Genomic DNA, 19,972 nt, shown 5'->3' on the forward strand with positions numbered 1-19,972 from the left:
AACAACAGTAAGTAAAAAATTGTTGCAAGCTGTGACAATGACAATCTTGAAATATAAATCACAAATATAAATGGCATTTTAACACTTTTACCCCAAAGACATTGAAATATTTCGAAAAAACCCGATTAAACCCGAAAAAAAACAATTAAACCCGAAAATACCCGAAAAAACCCATATGGTCCCAGGTGGGTTGGACTTTTTCAAAATAGCCCGGGTTTTTTCAAACCCTGACCAGAGGTGAACGCACTACTACTGAGCCACCGCGGCTCAACGGTTATCGTATAGTATCAATCTATCACTATATATTACCAACGGTGATTATATTTAGAAACAACTATAATATAAATAAAAAGCTTAGTACTCACTGCAGACCAAAAGGACTTTCGAAGAAATACTTTCGGAAATTACTATTTCCATTCTCAGCTTAGAAGTTCGAAAAAGAAAATTTAAACATGGGCAAGAAACATGGATGGGTAAAGAGCCAGGTTAAAAGCAGTAAACAACGTAAAGTAAACCACTTTTCGTCAACAGAAAGTTGTACACATATAAACCAACGCTTCAGTGAATGGTGAACAAACATGTGTACAACTTTCTTTTGACGAGAAGTGGTTTACTCTATATTTTTTATTCCTTTTAACCAGGCTTTTTGCCCATCCATGTTTCTTGCCCATGTTTAAATTTCTTGTCCGAGCTGCTAAGCTAAGGATGGAAATAGCAGTTTCGGAAAGTGCTTCTTAGAAACTGCTTTTAGTCTGCAGTGAGCACTGAGTTTTATTTATTTATAGCTGTTTCTATCAATTATTAAATCTTGGCAAAAAAATTTTTTTTCAATTCCTCGAAAACTACATATGAGGAATTACACTCAGTCAAATTATTTTGTTGTACTTTTTACTTTCGTTAAACACTAATAATATTCCAGAAGTTTTGAATTTCTTGTGGTAGGAAAAATGGTCTTATAGAAACAAAAATCTTTTGCCTGTCATCCGGCAACCTGGACAAGCTATTTCCAATATAGTCATAGTCGACAAGCCATTTCCAACTGACGTCCATACATGTTCAATTTACTCCGATCTCACTCATCCTCGCAATGGCAGTTGGCTCTCGCCCTTGTGCTGGAAACTTAGGTAATCGTGTGGTGGCAAAAAATGGGGACAACTGTCCCATGCCCCCCCCCCCTAATAGCCGCTTTTGGCTATTATTAAATCTGTAATAGTATTAATTTTACATTATGATTCATATAACAAGATAAATTTCGTTGAGGACAAATTCCATAAACATATCGATTATTTAGCGTCTACTTCATCTGCTAAGCCATAGTATGTATTCGTTAAAAACAGATTTCGAATACAACTTTTGCTAAGTATATGCACATGCATATTAAAACCATCCGGTTTAAAATATAAAGGAGTCAAGGTGAATAGTGGAACAAACGATGAAAAATATTGTTACAGGACAAAAATTTCTTCTTTGCCAGTAGGAATTATTCCAAGAAAGGCAAAAACATTCCCATGATATACTGCCATATTAATAGGTTATATTAGGAAGGAAATAGTGCATGTATTGCCTGATTACTGTAATATTCATTGACATATTCCTTGGCGAAATTAAGGCCTTTTTTCCTCCATTATCCACTAGTTTCGATGAGAGGGCTCATAGTGGTCTGGTCTCTTGTAAATAGTTGAAAAGTGACCAAAAGCACACGAAAAAGTGACCAAAATCTCATCATATTCCTTTTCTCCTTTGTCAATTTCTCCATCACCTTTGTTTGTTGTTTTCTTTCATCTTTTTTTCTTTTCTTCTTTTTGAGCTTCCTCCTTTCTTAGGTTTTCTAAGCATGCTTTGTAGTTACGGTAAGCAGACTTAGCAGATGTAAGAAACTTCTGAATAAGTGGAACCAGTTCTGGCCTATTTCAGAATTTCTTCATCCCAGTCACTATATTTAACTTAGCATTGAGAGTTCTCAAAGCCATGAAATATTTAAATTCATCACCTACTCTTAAGAAGAATATACAAGAAGAATAACACAAGACGAACATGATGAACCACAGAAACACACACACACATACACAACGTTGAGCGGAGCGTTAACTATTACGAGAGAAAACTAAAAGACTATTATGATAGAAGAAAGAATAGACACAAAAGGTTCTCAACCCCACCTTGAGAGCTTAAGCATAAACCAACCATCCACTGTGCTTTAGAAAGAATAAAAGCTGAAGTAAGAATAAAGCTGACTGTTACGCATGTGGCAGCAAGTACTGAAGCTTTCAGAAGAGTAGCGAGTAAGAAGTTTCTGCCTTTTTAATATTTTTCTTAGAAAACTGCCAATGCAAAACGTAAAAGTCACTTTACCTCCCACAAAAGGAACTTTTAGACTTTTTTTTTTTTAAAAAAAAGTAACTTTTAGGGACGAACTTGAAAAAAAGTAACTTTTAGTTTAAAAAAAAGTGACTCGCTATGAGTCCTGCGATGACATAGATACAAACAAAAAAATTATCTCATAAATTACTATATTTTTTTTCTTCATCTCTTCGTGACGCGCTGCATTAATAGCTAAAAAGTGTAAGTACTGTAGTTTGAGGTCCCATACTAGTGCTTTATCTTTCTTCCATTGAACCAAAGTCATTCCATGAAATCATCTTCCATCTGATCTACTGCATTATGTTGTGGTTGTTGATTGTATATGTACAGATATTCGCGCTCCTAAGACTACGTGATTTACTGCTGAATAACGTGAGTGACTATCTGTCTATTAGCACTCTTTAAACATGACAGTGTAGACCTCTTTATCCAAAAAGTGTCCAGCACAGGCAGGACAACAATGAGGCATACCCGCTTCTAAACGTAGCGCTATTTCTATCCGGAAACTTTCATGGTATGTAAGTATTATCTTTGTTTGTATTATTATTTTTAATAATTATGTAGAAGTACCCAAAAGAAATTGTTTACTGCAATTAAATGAAAAGATGAGTATGACCAATCTATAACCTTGCTATGACGCCAGCTTTTCATCTAGGGGACATGGCAGATGTTAATTTAAATGTTATCTTCCTCCAAACATGGTCAAACAGCAAATTCCAAATTGTTGTTGTTGTCAAGGAATTATGGTTGACCTTTTCCCCCACGTACTCTCGACTTCGCAGTGACAGTTGGAACTCGCGAAGGTAATTATTCATCGCCGTCGCCCACGCGCACCCTCGTCAACGCTGACGAAGCTCGTCCTCGCTCTCGTGTCTTTGTGGGTGAGGGAATATGAGGATGAGGATGCCCACCTCTGGATGTTACACTTTGCTACTCTGGTTCTCAGTAAGTCCTTTACATTTAGCCAGGAGAAGGCACCGTTAGAAACTAATAGGAACACGAAAACTAGGCGTGGTCGATGGATTTGCAGATACACTAGTCTACTTGTGAATTAATGACTAATCGAACACTTCCAACCTTGTTTCATTCCTTTCCATTTATAGCGTTAATCCCCCCTCCCCCCATTTTGCCAGCCCGTTCTCTTTCTTCTGTCTCTGACGGTAACAGCCAGCTCCTAGGTCATATATACGGGAGTTGGAAATAACTATAGTAGAGAAAACTAAAGATGATTTTTATTTTCTCACGCAGATTGACTTCGATTTCATTGCTTCCCTGTGCTTTAACGATTAAAATATAAGTAAAAAGTAAATAAATTACCTAAGTCTCCACATCCTACTAAATGCATGGAACACCTATTGGGCAGCAAATGACCGTTTTCCTCCAAATGATGATCTCTTGCATATATAACACTGTCCAGCATTCCTTCGAATAGAAGAAAATATCCCATCCACTCTGAAATTATTATTTTCACTTTGTTGGCAGGTAGCGTAGTATCTTCTAATCTTCCTTTAATTACTGTTATCGTCTCGTTTAAGTTATTTTCCCTGGAAAATAATAATATAATACAGCACATGTATGCACGATTTCAAAACGAAAAAGCAGTTACATGCATTTCACATGAACCTTTTTTCTTTGTTGCACCATCAAAATTTGTTCTTCATAACGCATACAAAAAATGTGATGTCGAATTCCTCAGCTTATGTCAAAAGAATGCTTTTAGCTACAGCAAGTATACTATCACGAGATCGCCAGAAATATTCACGACGGGAGATGGAAGAGAAAATTCGTGAATGGATTGTTCCCATTTTTTATTTATTTATTTATTTATTTATTTATTCATACTCGGTAGATGATTGGGTAATTTGATAAACACTTTCTAGAGACGATGAAATGATATCTAATATATAAAACCGAAAGTGACTTGTTTGAGACTTCATAACACTTGAACAATCCACCGATCTCGATTAAATGTTTAACATAAATGAGATTCAGGCCTGAGAAGTTTTTCATCATTTTACTTTGACGGTAAAACTTAGGAGAGAGGGAGGCGAGGAGGGAAATATATAAAAATAAATAAAACTTAACAACTTTTGAACCACCCTACCGATTTCGATCAAATTTTCAACAAAGATGAGGGTTGGGCTTGGAATGGTTTTGACCATTTCACTTTGACGGTGCAACTTAGAAGAGGGGGGGAGATATTTAAAAATGATCGAAAATGACCGATATTAGTGCCGAATCCACAGTTATCGGGTCGCTGAGACGAACTGACACTTCTGATGCCGTTTAAATCCAAACTCAGCCCCCCATTAGTATTTAATGTACAAAATGAAACTATTCTCCCCGTGCGAAGAACGGATATTCTGCTAGTAATTTATAAGTAATGTGTGCATAATTGTTAGAGTTATGTTTAGTTTGAGCTGAGTTTTGTTTTTTGCGTCCTCATGCAACAGCGAGATAATGGTATACCTCGTCGTCCTCCATCATATAATACCAACCTTCACAGAATATGCCGTTCCCTACCACTATTTTGCCTCCAGTAGCTGGATTACATGGCTATCTCCTAAGAATGCCACGCCATGGGTCTCTTTCCAAGTTGCATAATAACCGTATGTGTGCTTTATGAGCCTAAAAATAATACAAAATTTACACTTTTTTTTTCTGCTTGTAAAGAAAAGTAAAAGGAGATAATGAAATGTAACTTACCGCAAGCATAGATAATGAATGTTATTCTACAACAGAAAATATGTACCTGAAGACTTTTCAGTGTTGCCATCCATAGATATTACAGCGTTGCCAGAATAACATTTCCCTTAAAATCTAAGTTAATGCAGCGACTAGAGGAACGAACTCAACTACATTTGGTTACATATCATATTGTCTTATAATCCTGAGAACTATTTTTTTTAAATATTAGTTGTATTTAGTTTGTAATAAACAAAAGAGTTTTAACATAAGTTACTAAAATTAAATAATAATGTTATTTGAAAAGTAATTCACAAGAGATTAAAACCACATGATACTTAATCAAATGCAGTTGAGTTCGTTCCTCTACTGGCTGCCTTAATTTAGATTTTGAAGGAAATGTTATTCTGGCAACACTGAAAATTCTTCAGGTTCATATTTTTTGTTGTAGAATAACACTACCTATGACTGTGATAAGTTGCATTTCATTATCTCGTTTCACTTATGAAAAGCAAGCAAAAGAAAAATGGTAAATTTTGTATTTTTTAGTATGTCAGGCTCTTAACGGGATGATCTACCTTTTCTTGGCACAAAAATTTTTATATTGGACCTTATGGGGAGAACATGCCTACCGAATTTCCTCAGTTTCTAAGGAACTAGGTATCTCTAATGGGAAAGAAACATTTTGAAGCATTCTACAGAAGTTTATTAACGGGTTGAAATACCTAAATTGTATATTTGTCTGCTAGTTTAGCAGAAATAAATTATTAAAAAATAAATAAATTAGTTTCTTTTTATACAAATTATAATACACCCTCCATTCCAAAAGAAACCGAACGTTTAAAAAAAAAAAAAAAAAAGCAATGTACATTTTGGAACAAATCATTTTTATTCATCAATGTATTCCCCTTCTGCATCGATACTCATATTTGCACGCTCCAACAAGTTGTCAAACGACTTCTCCATGTCCTTTATTGGAATGGTCTTTAGGACGGCGGTCGTCGCCTTCTCAATGGCATCAATCGATGCGTGCCACTTTCCTTTCATCGCCAAATGCAGTATCGGGAACAGATAGAAATTGCACGGAGCGAGATCTGGTGAATGGGGCGGATGATGCAACCGAATAATGTAATTTTTGACCAAAAATTCAGTTACAAGTCGCGAACGATGTGATGGTGCATTATCGTCCAAAAGAGTCCAACTGGCGATTTCGTGATATTCGGGCCGAATACGACGAATTCTTGCCAGCAAACGCTTCATGACGCCCAAGTAAAACTCTACAGTGACTGTCTGGCCGGGCTGAACAAATTCTTTGTGGATAATTCCTTTTGAATCGTAAAAACAAATCAGCATCACTCTAACTTTTGACTTCACCAAGCGACTTTTTTTGGGTGTTCCTTCATCCGGCGCTCTCCATTCAGCACTTTGCCGCTTTGTTTCGGGCTCATATTCAAAACACCACGTCTCGTCACCAATTACAATCGATTTCAAGAAGTTTCGATTCTGCCGAGCACTTTTAACGATGTCTTTGCAATGCGCAATTCGATCAACTTTTTGGTCTTCGGTGAGTTTGTGTGGTACAAACTGCGAATTAACCTTCTTAAGGCCCAAAACTTCGGTATGCGGTTGTTTGAGGAATGCCTAATTCATTTCAATAGCTTTCACCGACGATTTTTTGTTATGTTCGATGAATTCACGCACTTTTTCGATGTTTTCTTCCGATAATCCGGTTCTGGGACGGCCTGATCTTTCGTCATCATCCAGCGTCTCTCTACCCGATTTGAATCGCCTGAACCACTCGTAAACTTGCGTACGGGATAGACACTCATCACCATATGCATTTTGTAGCATTTGGTGCGTTTCACTAAAAGTTTTACCCAGTTTAACACAAAACTCAATTGCAGCTCGTTGTTTGAAACTCATTTTCCGACCGATGTACACAACACACTGACAGTTGAAACGCAATAACTTTGTTGCCGTGCATCCAAATGTCATGACATTTATACCAGTTGTCAATGAGGGACTACGTCATCTACCGGTAAAATATTACAACAGATGGCACTAGTGGTACTATTTGTTTTCAAAAGTTCGGTTTCTTTTGGAATGGAGGGTGTATGTCTAACTTTGGAACCAATTATGGTAGAAAGATCAACTTTTTTTTGTTTTATTCCTTGAGAAGAAACGACTCTAATAGTTTTAATCACAACCATATCTGATACGCCAATTAAAAAATAGTATTTTAATATAAGTATTAAAGTCCACCTGTCAAAGTTTGACGAGGGTAAGTCACGCCCCACTCTAAGCTTGGCCGCGGAAAGGGCGGGGGTTGGTGAAATGGAGGGGGAAGGGGGTGGATGCCTGAATGAAACAGGTTCTCGACCAGTTTCTGAGATTACCTGTCAGCTGCCAAATACTGTTAGCTTTATAGAGTTTGTCTCCCTCAATACTAAGAGACTGGACGATGTGGTGTGAAGTATCCTCTTTTCCCCGTTACCTCTGAAAGTTCATCAAGATGCATTCTAGAGTGCGCGGGAAGAACAGTATATATCAGAAAACGCTGTTATTTTGGGAATTTTTTTCCCTTCCGGACAAATATTATAGCATACAGTAGTGGCGAAGGGAAGGGGCAGAAGGGTGCCCCCACAGGATTCCGACAATGTAAAGTCCTGGCCCCCATATATACGTGTCCGTAAAAAATGTCCCCTAAGTTCTTTTTAAAATAATGTCTTGGGAATATATTTCAAATTTGAGGTGTTTTCCTGGTAGCCGTCATTTTTCAATATGGCCGCCGCCCTACGTCAATCTCTCTCTCTCTCTCTCTCATATATATATATATATATATATATATATATATATATATATATATATATATATATATATATATATATATATATAAAGAGAGAGATCGTGAACCAAGGCACTTAGAAAGATAATTTTGGTGTCAAACTATAGGTTTCTGAGGCCGATGAATTTAAATATGGCATTGTTTATTGCCACTTAGAAACCTTACAACCTGGCAACACTGTTGTCTAACGATTAACTGTACAAAGTTACAAATGCGTATATGCACGCATTACTCTAGGATGTAGCGTACTTCTTTAGGACTAAACGAAACCTACTTTTTCTGGTAGCTTTCATCACGACAAGACATATTTTACATGGTAACATGAGAGAATATTTGTCTAAATCCAATATGGCAGCCAATATGATGGCTAATTACTAGGCAACCAAGTAATGGACTTATTCAAATGCCTGTCAGTCCTAATTGGCCTAGAGCCTAGAGAATGGGAGAAAGAGGCATGATACCAAATAAAACCTTAACCTTCCAAGATTTTGTTAGGTTCTTCAAGCTGCAATATATATTCTATTACGGATGGAAAGGGCACATAAGCGTCGTCTCTATTCATTGAGATATGATCGCACAAAATATTCTTCACTGCTGGACTTTGTCCGTTATATTGTAGAAACATATAATTCGATTGTGACAGTGCCATCGGATCAAGAACTAAAAGATTTGACTTTAGAATGCTTACCTACGGAGGAATCCAAAATTTTGAAGTTAGGGTCGGTTAGTAATGTGCAAGATTTGATTCTTAGAATAGCCGAACTAGAATGTAGTCCTAACAGCCAGCTTGATAGTCACAGTGGTTCAAAATTCCAAATCAAGAAACAACAGAATGTGAGACAAACCTTCGTTAATCAAAGAAAAGGAGCTAGTATAGATAATGCGGTGCAAACAGATCCGATGAATGTCGAAAGTTCTATAAAAGAAACTCTTCCAAATAATCAACAATTTAGAAATGGGGCTGGAAATGCACCACGCCGGAACTGGAAGAGTAATCGAAAATTTAAGAGAAGTTGGGGAGGAAACGAAATTAAGAAAAATCAACCTGTTTCGGAAATTCAAACCTCACCTATGATGTATGGAAATATATCGCTGCCGTACATCATACCAGGAATGTATAATATAAAATCGCCATTTGTACAAGGTCCTCCTGTACCAGTCGTGAGTTCTCCTTTCCCTTCTCATATTCCAGTGATGACGTCAGTCACTTCTTCTTTACATCCGCCTTATCCCTCTGTGACTGTTACAGCAATGAACACTAGTAATCTTTCCGTCTCGGCTACCAATTGTCAGGCCTCGGAAAACAGGTTGAGCAGTCACCTTTAAGAGGAGACGATGACTGCTCAACGAAACTTCTCTCCTCACGTAAAGATTGAGATAAAACTGGTGATACAGATTATTCGCTTATGGGTTTTCGAGAAAATCTATCTTATCCAAAAATCTTATTAGTACACCTTGATAATAAAATGTCTGATGATTGATACGGATTTCGCTCTTCTCCGAGTGAATGTGATACGGATTTCGGAGAAATTTCCGAAGCTGAAATCAATGAATATATTAATAAGCGTGACGATTTAGATGCAGACATTAAAGTTAAACTGCAGACCTTGTTAATCAAGTATAGACATCTATTTTGTGAATATCCAAAACCGATAAAATGTCAACCTGATTTCTCAAAACCTTTCCACTTGTTTTCGGATGCGTTGTTGGAAAACAGTCGGTTATCTTGGATAGTACGACGAAACCGGAGAACTCTTAGTTATCGAGTACGCGAGCCGTAAGTTGAAGTTTTCGGAAATATCTTACTCTATTTTTCAGTTGGAACTCCTAGCGGTCTTGTTCTTGTGTGAACGCTTCTCCTATTATATCCTGGGCAGGCAAGTCACAGTTCATTGTGATAATAATGCTGTGACCTATGCGTTCACATTACAAAATTTAGATACGAGGACAACAAAAATTTTATTGAAGTTACAGCGGTTCGACCTCCGGTTCGAACACATTAAAGGAACCGACAATAAAATAGCAGACATACTAAGTCGGAATACTCCTGAAAGTAATGCCGAACCTAGTAACTACCAAATAAATTTTGTAAATTATAATCCTAATACCTGGTTTAAGATGAGTGAATTGGTAAAAATTACAAACGTCAGATAAATATTGCTGCGAGTTGAGAAAACAATCAAATATTGCAACAGTACCTGATCAAGTTAAAGTTATTGATAACCTATTATATGTTCGAAATCAAAAATTAAATAATTGGCTTTTAGTAATTCCCACAGCTTTAGTTCAGAACATAGTGAAACAAATTCATGAAACAGGACATTTCGGAGTAACAAAGTGTGTGAAATTAGCTCGAGAACTATTTTTTTGGAAGAACCAAAAACAAACATTTAAAAATTATATAAGGAACTGTGAGCTCTGTGCTCAGACAAAATTTTCAAACCGAGTTATTGCACGGGAAGACCTCCACACCCGAGCTGATAAACCCCATCACAAGATATGTGTGGATTTGGTCGGGAAACTTCCTTGTAGTTATGGTTATTATTATTATATATTATCGATAGTAGATGTTTATACTCGATTTGTCTACTTGCCTTTAAAAACCTCAACTGTTGCGGAAATTATCCGAATTCTAGAAAAAGAATATTTTTCCATATGTCCCTATCCAAATTATATAGTGTCGGATCAAGGCCCACAGTTCTTATCTCAGAGCTGGAAAAAGTTTTGTATGGAGCATCGGATCCATCATATCCTTGTGACTCCCTATAATCCAAAAGGAAATGGGATAAAATGTAACGTACACGGGTACGTTACATTCTATATTTTTCTTGTTGTTGCATAGTGTTTGAATTTCTTTATTTCAGGTTGTGTTAGGTTATACTTTATTCCTAAAAGTATTAAGTTGTGTTTAATCTGTTATTATCCGTGATTCGTTCATTATAATTATTATTTCATATTGATGCCATACGTGGCCTACGTAATTTTGAACTGCACCATAGCCTGGGTATGTGTATCTTCTACCTGCGCGGTAGGCTATGTGATTATGTCTAGAAACTAGTTAGGCATCGACTTAAATTAATTCAGTATTAATACATAATAAATGTTTTATGTTCGATAAATATTGTTGGCCCGCGTATAATTTATCTGTAGATCCTATCTGTATACGTAGACTTCGTTAGTGGAGAGAAACCTCATTAACTACTTACTACATTGAAGATGAAATTTAACATTGCTACCCATTTCGATAAACCCGCATTTTAATGTGTATGATCCTTTTTACTCTCAGATGTAATCTACAATAACAACTCTAATCTATAATAAAAATTGCATTTTCACGTAAAAATCTTTCTATTATAGGTAAAAATATATTTTGTATTTGTATGCATACATATTTTTAGGCCTACCTTAAATGAAATTTATATGAAACCGAAGTTATTCTCTACATTACACATTAAATAAGTCACTTCTTTTCTCGATCCTCAGTTGTTTGCATTACCGCAAGTATTACGCTGCGTTTTTGTTTGCGAAGTGTATAACGAAGCATCACATGGCGGGAGTAAGTGATAATAACACGTAAATTAGATATATTTGCAGATTTTAGTTTAGGATTTAGACATATATAGATAACAGTAATATTGCACGTCTTTAACTTTCAGCGGGAAAAGATGTTTAGTTTTATTATTATTCGTGATGTGAATTAGCATGTATAATGTGCGAGTAAGCATGTCGTGCGTGAAGAGAGGGAAGAAAAGTCTAACATGGTGATTTAATTCTACCCGTGACGCAGAGCGACTTAAAGTTGAAATTCTTTGGCGAATTGCTGGTTCTTTGGAAGAAATCTATCAAAATCTATTATTAGGACAAACCTTTAGTACGTTTCGGTAAATTAAGAATGCTCTGCTAAATATTTGAGAACCCTATTGTGGATTGTTACGGGGTAGTGTTTATCCGGCCTAGTAGAATGGCCCTATGGAAAAAGAATAAGCTGTGATGAGAGTCGCGAGACGACCGGGCATCAATTTCTCCTGAAAGTGAAACCTGGTGGAATCCCGAAGCTGATTGACAGCGTGTAAGCTACAAATACTCTCAGTGCTCCAGGTAAAACAAGTTTTCTTAAACTTTTAGACACGTAAAGTTTCTTACTATTTAAATAGTCTGAACCGTAGAGATAAGCAAAGAAAATACAGAAATAAAATCCAAGTACGGAACTTAATCATAAATTTTGTTTTGTATTCTATTAAGATCAGGTTGATGACATCTAATGACGAAATAATTACCTCACTTGTAGATGTACTTACGGCATCAGCTTGTTGCACTTATTTATTTATGATAGACTGATCTGTTATGTTGAATTGAATTTTTTTCTTTCCTTGGCACTGCGTTTAGGTTGAAACTTTGTTTTGTAATTCTCCCAACAAAAGATATGTCAATAATTAACTTTAAGGTGCTGTCTGGTCGATTTTTTTTTCCTTGTAGTGCATGCATGTTCATTTGTATATAGTTCATATTTCCATTATTTCTTCATTTTGGGTTTTGTGGCTGAGTTGAGAAATTCAACGTTATGGCCATATATAGAATGATGCCTCATATCTGCCACTACTTCCTTCTATAATGAGGTTGAGAAGGAATATAAATTGTGGAACACAATAGAGGATAATTAGTCGCTCATATAAACCCACATTTTTGATAAAGACAGCTTAATTGTTAATCGCATGTTCATGAGGAGTCATGAAATAAGGATCTTGCTGAAAAAGGAGAATTACAATGTACCATACTTTATTTTACATTACAATGTGCCATATTAGTTTACGCTTAGGTGATTGTAGATCAGTCTGGAATAGCATCAAAGTTCGTTTCATGTGATACTACAATGAGGTACTTATGGAAACAAACAACATGAACTGTATAATTCTATTTTACTGTCAAAAGAATACAGATTTTTTTTAGAAATCGTATAAATATGTTGTTGAATATATTTACATTTTTTTTTCCCAATCAGATGACATTTGATGTAAGCTATATTGCTAATAATGTCAAAATTTCTTTTTCTCTTGTATGCTGTTACCTGAAAATAATAAACGAGATCGCTGATAGAAAGTGGAACTATCTAATTTAGCCTTATAAACGAATTAAATCAAAATTATGGCAGTTGAGCATAAGTAAGCAAGTAATGCTTTATAAATTCTTACGAGCGGGTGCTATCTTAGGAAGGACTCTGGAAGACGAGTCAGAATGCGTAGAAACCATGAAAATAGTTTTATAACTTTTAATGACGTGAAAGTAAATTTTACAAAATTGTCTATATCATTCAGGATTTCGATTCGTTTTGAGATTTTACTCATTCCGGGCTTTCTTCTTTCTGTAATGAGAGAAACGACCGTTACAAAATTGGCGACTACAACCAGGATACTGAATATTCAGTTTTCCACTGTTTTATCAGAAGGTAGTCGGTTACAAAATTGGCTTAGCTCAGCCAGGATTCTATTTACTTTGGCGTTAAGACATTATGAATAAAAACGAACGTTACAAAATTGGCTCCTCTAAGCCATGATCCATTGGAAATGAGAATAAACATTAAATTTAAGTAACTGTGCAAATTTAGACCGTTACAATTAGAGATACCTAGTTCCTTAGAAACTGAGGAAATTCGGTAGCCATGTTCTCCCCATAAGGTCCAATATAAAAATTTTTGTGCCGAGAAAAGGTAGATCATCCCGTTAAGGAGCTAACGTGCATGTTTTTCTTCTTTTAGATCATTTTTCCTTGTTCTCTTTTCTATCAAAAACTTCTAGAAGGAACAATTAAAATAAACAAAGAACAAACATACACATTTTCACACCACCTAGCAGAAACTTCCTTTCTTTTATTTCATAAAACATCGACTCCTCAAAACCAATAACAATCATGTTGATAAATTAACTTTTCACGCGTACTTTGTCTTTTAAAACTATGTCACTACCCCAGCTATACCAAAACAGAACACGTGATACTACTTTATGAAGTCTCATACGTTTCAGAGAATTTAACTCAAACTGTTCTTCGTGATGTCTTAACATTTAAAATTAGCAATAATGAACATTCATTAGTGATTAATCAACAGGTGATCAATTAGAATTTTACAGACTGATGCTGAAACCTGGATACACCCTTGTAAGTTGGAAATTACTGCAGGGATTGGGATTAAATCTGTGCTATTGATATTGCAGGTTAGCTCTACCTAAGACAATATTTGACTATCATGATGGCCATCTTGAATCCAACTAACGTTTTTCAAATGAAAAGGGGGTCAGGTAACGTTCGTAAGTCGATTGAGGAGAGAAATACATCAAACACATGAATCCGATATTGGTTTCTACCTAACTTTATTCATGTAAAAGTGATATACAGTGGATGGACAGAAGATGGAAACACCTGAAAAAGTGCACATTAACATTATTAATAGCGAGTAGGACCACCTCTGGCACGCAGAACAGCCTACACTCGACGGGGAATGGAGAAATACAGGTCCCGTGTGGTCGTCAAAGGGATGTATACTATTCTTCAGCCAAAGCAGCTGCAAGTTGTTGTGGAGACGACGGTAGTGGATAGTAGGCTCTCAACTTGGTCTCCAAAACTGACCACAAGGGCTCAATGATATTGAAGTCTGGCGATGGTAGAGGCCATGGCAGATGTGACACTTTATCTACGTGCTCATCAAACCAGCCCTCGATGATTGGTTTGGGAATTACAGATCTAGCATAAATACCCTGATTGTGGAGTTCTCTTCTGACTATTTTGACATTAACAGGATTTGTAAATACTGTATTCAGCTCAGCTGTGACTTTTGGCGTCGTAGTGATCTGCTTGGTCACAAACCTACTCAATGTGTGTCTGTCTTTGTCACGCAACACACACTTGCGTCCACGCTGGCGCTTTGCTGATTCGGTTTTTCCGGAATACTCATAAGCAGCCATGATCTTCGAGATTATGCCTCTTCATACACCAAACATTTCCGCTACTTTAGTCACGGAAACTTCCACTATATGCACAGGACTGCTCGCTGAACTGTAACCGGCCTATCTGTTCGATTGGCCAGGTTGTATACTTCACAGGATGTTCCGGTACCACAGCGCCACCTACCATTCAGACGCAAAATAGTGTTTGAAATGGATAAATCTTTTATACCAGATGTTTCCATATTTTTGTCCAGCCCCTGTATATCCAGACTATTTTTAATCATCCTGAACCAATTTTCTACGCTGTGCAAACAAGTAGTGACAAATAACAGATGAAGTATTCTATAACAAGATAAGAAAATCAATAAATAAGATACTTGTGTTACTCACCTAATGATATCCATTGTGTGGTAGATCACTTCTGATTGGTCTATAGCCAACACCTGTTTAGCACCTGCAGACGCCGCAAACAACGATAAAATTCCTGTTCCACACCCCAAATCAAGAACCACTTGATCTTTAAAAATATTCGAGTTCAGAGTTATTGCATCTTTATACGAGTTTGTCCTTACTTTATCCTGCAAAAGAGAAAACATTATATAAATGACATTGTTAAAAAGGAAGCGTCCCTTAAAATTCGTTCAAGTTAATATAAACAAATACATAGTACAGTTCTTTTGTTCTCGAGTGGAGTAAACCAGGAATTTTGTTCATTATATAATGTTTTGCGGTTCACTTAATTGCTCTCTCTCTCTCTCTCTGTCTGTCTGTGTGTGTGTGTGTGTGTGTGTGTGTGTGTGTGTGTGTGTGTGTGTCTGTCTGTCTGTCTGTCTTTCCCATCAATTACCTTTAGCTTCAACTACTAAAGGAACTAAACTAACACATGCACATAACTTAGCTTGAACTCACGAATGTGTTTAAAGAGTTTAGTTGAGTTTAACGTCCCGTTCAGCAGCGAGGCTATATGAGACGTGGACCTACTGATTAACGTGGAATCCGAACCACATGAGCTCCCGCCGGGAATCGAAATGTGTTTAAAGAATAAATACTTAGACCCATTCTCGAACTTAAGTTAGTACTTTTAGCTCCATTTATTGACGAAAGGTTGAAAAATCGTACGAGAGAAGTGAATAAATATTACAGAAAGCGAACGCGAAAGTGGAAATGAAATGAAATGAACTCGTTCAGTTTAACGTCCCACGATTATGCTCTTTAGTCTAAGAGAGAGGGGATGATTAAGGCAAGTGAATGATGATGGAAGAGCTGGTGGAATCAGATTGTGGGAGGAAACGAAAGTACCCCGAGAAAACTCACGGACACGATGTTGTCCACCACAAACTTACTTGGTCGGGCATCGAATCACGGACCCCACGCACCAGACGTTCAACGCTCTACAACTGAGCCACCGCGTCTCCCACGAGCAAGTAGCATTGACCACAGAACTAATATGATAATAACGAACTAAGAAAGATGAGTAATTAATTTTTTTTTTTATATATATATATTATAACTCTTTATGCACTGGTTCAGATTCTTTTTACAGTTAGTTCCGTATATTTAAAGTTTTCATATTATTTACGCAAGTAATGTATAAGAATAGAAATAAAAGTATTTTTACGTATCTTGTGCAAAAGTATTATATTTTATTCCCTCTCTCTCCCAATATTTTACATGCTTTAGGAACAGGAAGCTTTTACGATCACCTTATGAAGAATTAAATAGAGAAGTGAATCACATGGTTCACATGAATCACACTTGGTTTCTTCCTCATTAATATTCCACTCGATAAACTTCTAAAACTTCCTTAATGTGTTATAAAATACACATCTTCAATTTTACTAAGAATAACATCGAATTCCACATTCAACTTTTGATTCATAGTCAGCTAATCACTTTGGTTCATTCAGCAACTTAGGAAATGGCACAAATTGTGTTCAAGAACGTAACAGTACGAAGTGTTCAAAAATTTCTCATACTGAAAATAGTTTTAGCAATCTTTCATAAATTACTAAACCAAAGTGACTGACTACTCTGAATCAAAAGTTGAATGTAGAATTCGTTATTATTCTTAGGAAGAATCAAAATGTGTACCGTATTTGCACGAATATAGGCCGCACTTTTTTTCCCCTAAATTTTGGTTTGAAAAATCATGGTGCGGATTACAATCGAGATTTTTCTCCAGAGATCATAAATCGTCCATTTTGAAGTGACATGTACGCGTACCTTGTGGGTTGAAATGAATACCATTACAAGTTACTGCAGTTACTTTTGTAAAGCATCAAAGACTTGCAAGAAAGTAACCGAAAAACACATTTTATTTGCAAAACTTGCCACCTTCATTGGATACCGGATACACCTTACACTGACACGGAAAACACTTGTACACATAATATTTTCATTGACAGGAATATATATCTTTGTTATACAATATATACCTAGGTACAATATATACGGAATATTTATATACAGTATCTGTTCTTGGAAAAAGAAAGGCAGTTTTGTTTCCCAAAATTGTGTCAGCTTGTTTGTACCCACCCAATCAAGCACAATCACTTTCTTCCCTCTTAGCATCACCAGCGTCTGAATCTTCACCTCACTAGACGATCCAGAATGCTGCTCAGAAGCACTATCACAAAGAAAGTCATTTTCACGAGTTACCTTTAGTTATACGGAAGTTTTAAAAAGGGAGGGAGAGAGATGCATCTCAAAATACTGTCTATTTGAACTTTCTCGTAAATTTAGTACTGCGGCCTATATTCGAGATTTACTTTTTCTATAATCTAATGTCAAAAGTTTAGGTGCGGCCTATATTCGCGCAAATGCGGTATTTTATACGAGGAATATGGCCATTAACCTGTTTTTAGAGTTTGCAGCTATTTCTAGAAGTTTATCAAGTGGAATATTGATAAAGAAGGGATCTAGCAGCCAATATGTGATTTACTTCTCGATTTAATTCTTTGTAAGGTGTGATTACCAATGAAGCTTCCAGTTTCTAAACCAAGTGAAATATTTAAAGAAGGGAAGAATAAAATTCAATGCTTCTGCGCAAGGTACGTAAAAATTAAAAAAAAAAAAAAAATAAAAACTATAATTCAAATGGAAAAGCAAATGAAAGAAGTGTAGTTGCAGGAAGTACTAAACAACAATGTTGCCTTTCACAACTTTATTCAATATACATATTTAGAAGAAGGAAAAGCAGTGTCTCAGTACTAGCTAGAAGGATTAAATATACAGTGCAGCCCACTTATAAAGAATTTCAACGGACCAACAGAATGAATTGTTTATATCCGAACATTGTTATAAACAAACTCATGTATTTTTCCGAATTATGGAAAAACAAAGGATTAGATAACAAGCACATACGTTTAAAAAAGAATGTACAGCAGCATAGCATTACATCTGAAGATAATTTTATTAATTAGATTGTCATCTAGCCTATCGTACATATGGCAGTTCTTCCTACCTGTTTAAGCACGCTTGAAGACTGTAATTTTCTTCTGAACTGTGTCTGCTGCCGCTGTTCGTAGCACCGTCGTTTCCATTTCCTCAAATGTCCGAAATGCATTGTCCGGCACAGTCTAGTTGTGTTCGAAAAGATTGCGTTGCAAGTTTTCCAAACTTCGGATCGCTTCTTTGGAACTCACGGGTTGTTTCACATTTTCCATTTCTCCCTTATCATCGGAATCTGCTTCATCTTCCGTCGTAGCCTCCCTCACGCTTTCTACAACTTAATTATCAATACTAGGATCCTCAGTTATAAGCGAATCATCTGCAGCGACATAGTCCACAAATGTAACTCCCTGTGTCGCTGCTTCCTGAAATACGCTCTAAGTTTCAGAATCAACAGCCTCTTCCACCATATACTTTTTAGCAATCTCATTTTTCTTCAGTTCTCCCTCTTCAACTTCATCTCTAATTTTCACTTCTGTCTGAAGAGTTTGTTTGCTATCTTTCAATTTAGCGATGCACAAACACGAGTTAAAAAAAATCAACTTATGGTGTATTCCTGCCTTACAGGGACCGAAAAATGTACCTCATTTTCTCTACGCGTCTAACACAATGAGCTCCAGTGAAAACAGAGATTTATTTTTAACCTCGACCTTGAACTCTGGTGAACGCGCTTGCTGAAAATATCTACACCCGGGGCGATTTCTGCTGTCATCCGAGTGGGAGGGGGAGAAGTGAGTAATGTCTGCCTTGCAGAGCGAAAACAGCTATGAAAACCAGTTTTGCGGTACCTAAATTATACACGGGCAGAAGAAAGCATGATCCCGTCCTGAAAACTTCGCTATAAGCGGTCTTTACGGAAAATATTGTTCGTAATATAGGTCAATTCTTCCATGTTTTAAATAGACGGTGTGTCGGAGATTTCATTTATGTTCGTAATATCCAATAATCCTCTATTTTCGACTTCGTTATAAGTAGGCTGCACTGTATTCCCTTTGTAAATGGTATGCCACTTAACAAGAAAGCAGCAAAAATAAAAGACGAAAGAAACTGTAGTTGGATCGAAGGAGACCGTAGACAACTACAGAAACAACAACAACAACAACAACAACAACAACAACAACCACCACCACCACCACCACCACCACCACCACCACCACCACCACCACCACCACCACCACCACCACCACCACCACCACCACCACCACCACCACCACCACCACCACCACCACCACCACCACCACCACCACCACCACCACCACCACCACCACCACCACCACCACCACCACCACCACCACCACCACCACCACCACCACCACCACCACCACCACCACCACCACCACCACCACCACCACCACCACCACCACCACCACCACCACCACCACCACCACCACCACCACCACCACCACCACCACCACCACCACCACCACCACCACACACACACACACACACACACACACACACACACACACACACACACACACACACACACACACACACACACACACACACACACACACACACACACACAAAAAAAAAAAAGAGAGAGAGAGAGAGAGAGACTACTCTCCTATCTTCCTTAGTTATTCTATCACTATATTCTCCTAACTCTAATGACTAAATGTTTTTTTTTACGGGTCAAACTTCCGATGGCAGTACAAATGTTTGGGATCCTATGTTAACTTTAGGCCAATGACTA

At 37.0% G+C, this 19,972-nt stretch overlaps 1 protein-coding gene across 1 annotated transcript in view; it reads right to left on the reverse strand.

Annotated features, from left to right (window-relative positions):
* LOC145670405 (protein arginine N-methyltransferase 1-like) overlaps nucleotides 1–19,972 on the reverse strand; it is a 51,997-nt gene that overhangs the window by 23,711 nt on the left and 8,314 nt on the right. The window contains exons 4-5 of the mRNA XM_081739047.1: nucleotides 15,217–15,404; nucleotides 3,679–3,905 (exon numbers count right to left, since the gene is read on the reverse strand). Of these exons, the coding sequence (XP_081595173.1) occupies nucleotides 3,679–3,905; nucleotides 15,217–15,404 (415 nt within the window). The remainder of the gene's footprint in view (nucleotides 1–3,678; nucleotides 3,906–15,216; nucleotides 15,405–19,972) is intronic.

This window comes from Thermobia domestica, chromosome 14 (genome assembly GCF_964235325.1).
Source record: "Thermobia domestica chromosome 14, izTheDome1.hap1.1, whole genome shotgun sequence".
NCBI classification, from domain to species: domain Eukaryota; kingdom Metazoa; phylum Arthropoda; class Insecta; order Zygentoma; family Lepismatidae; genus Thermobia; species Thermobia domestica.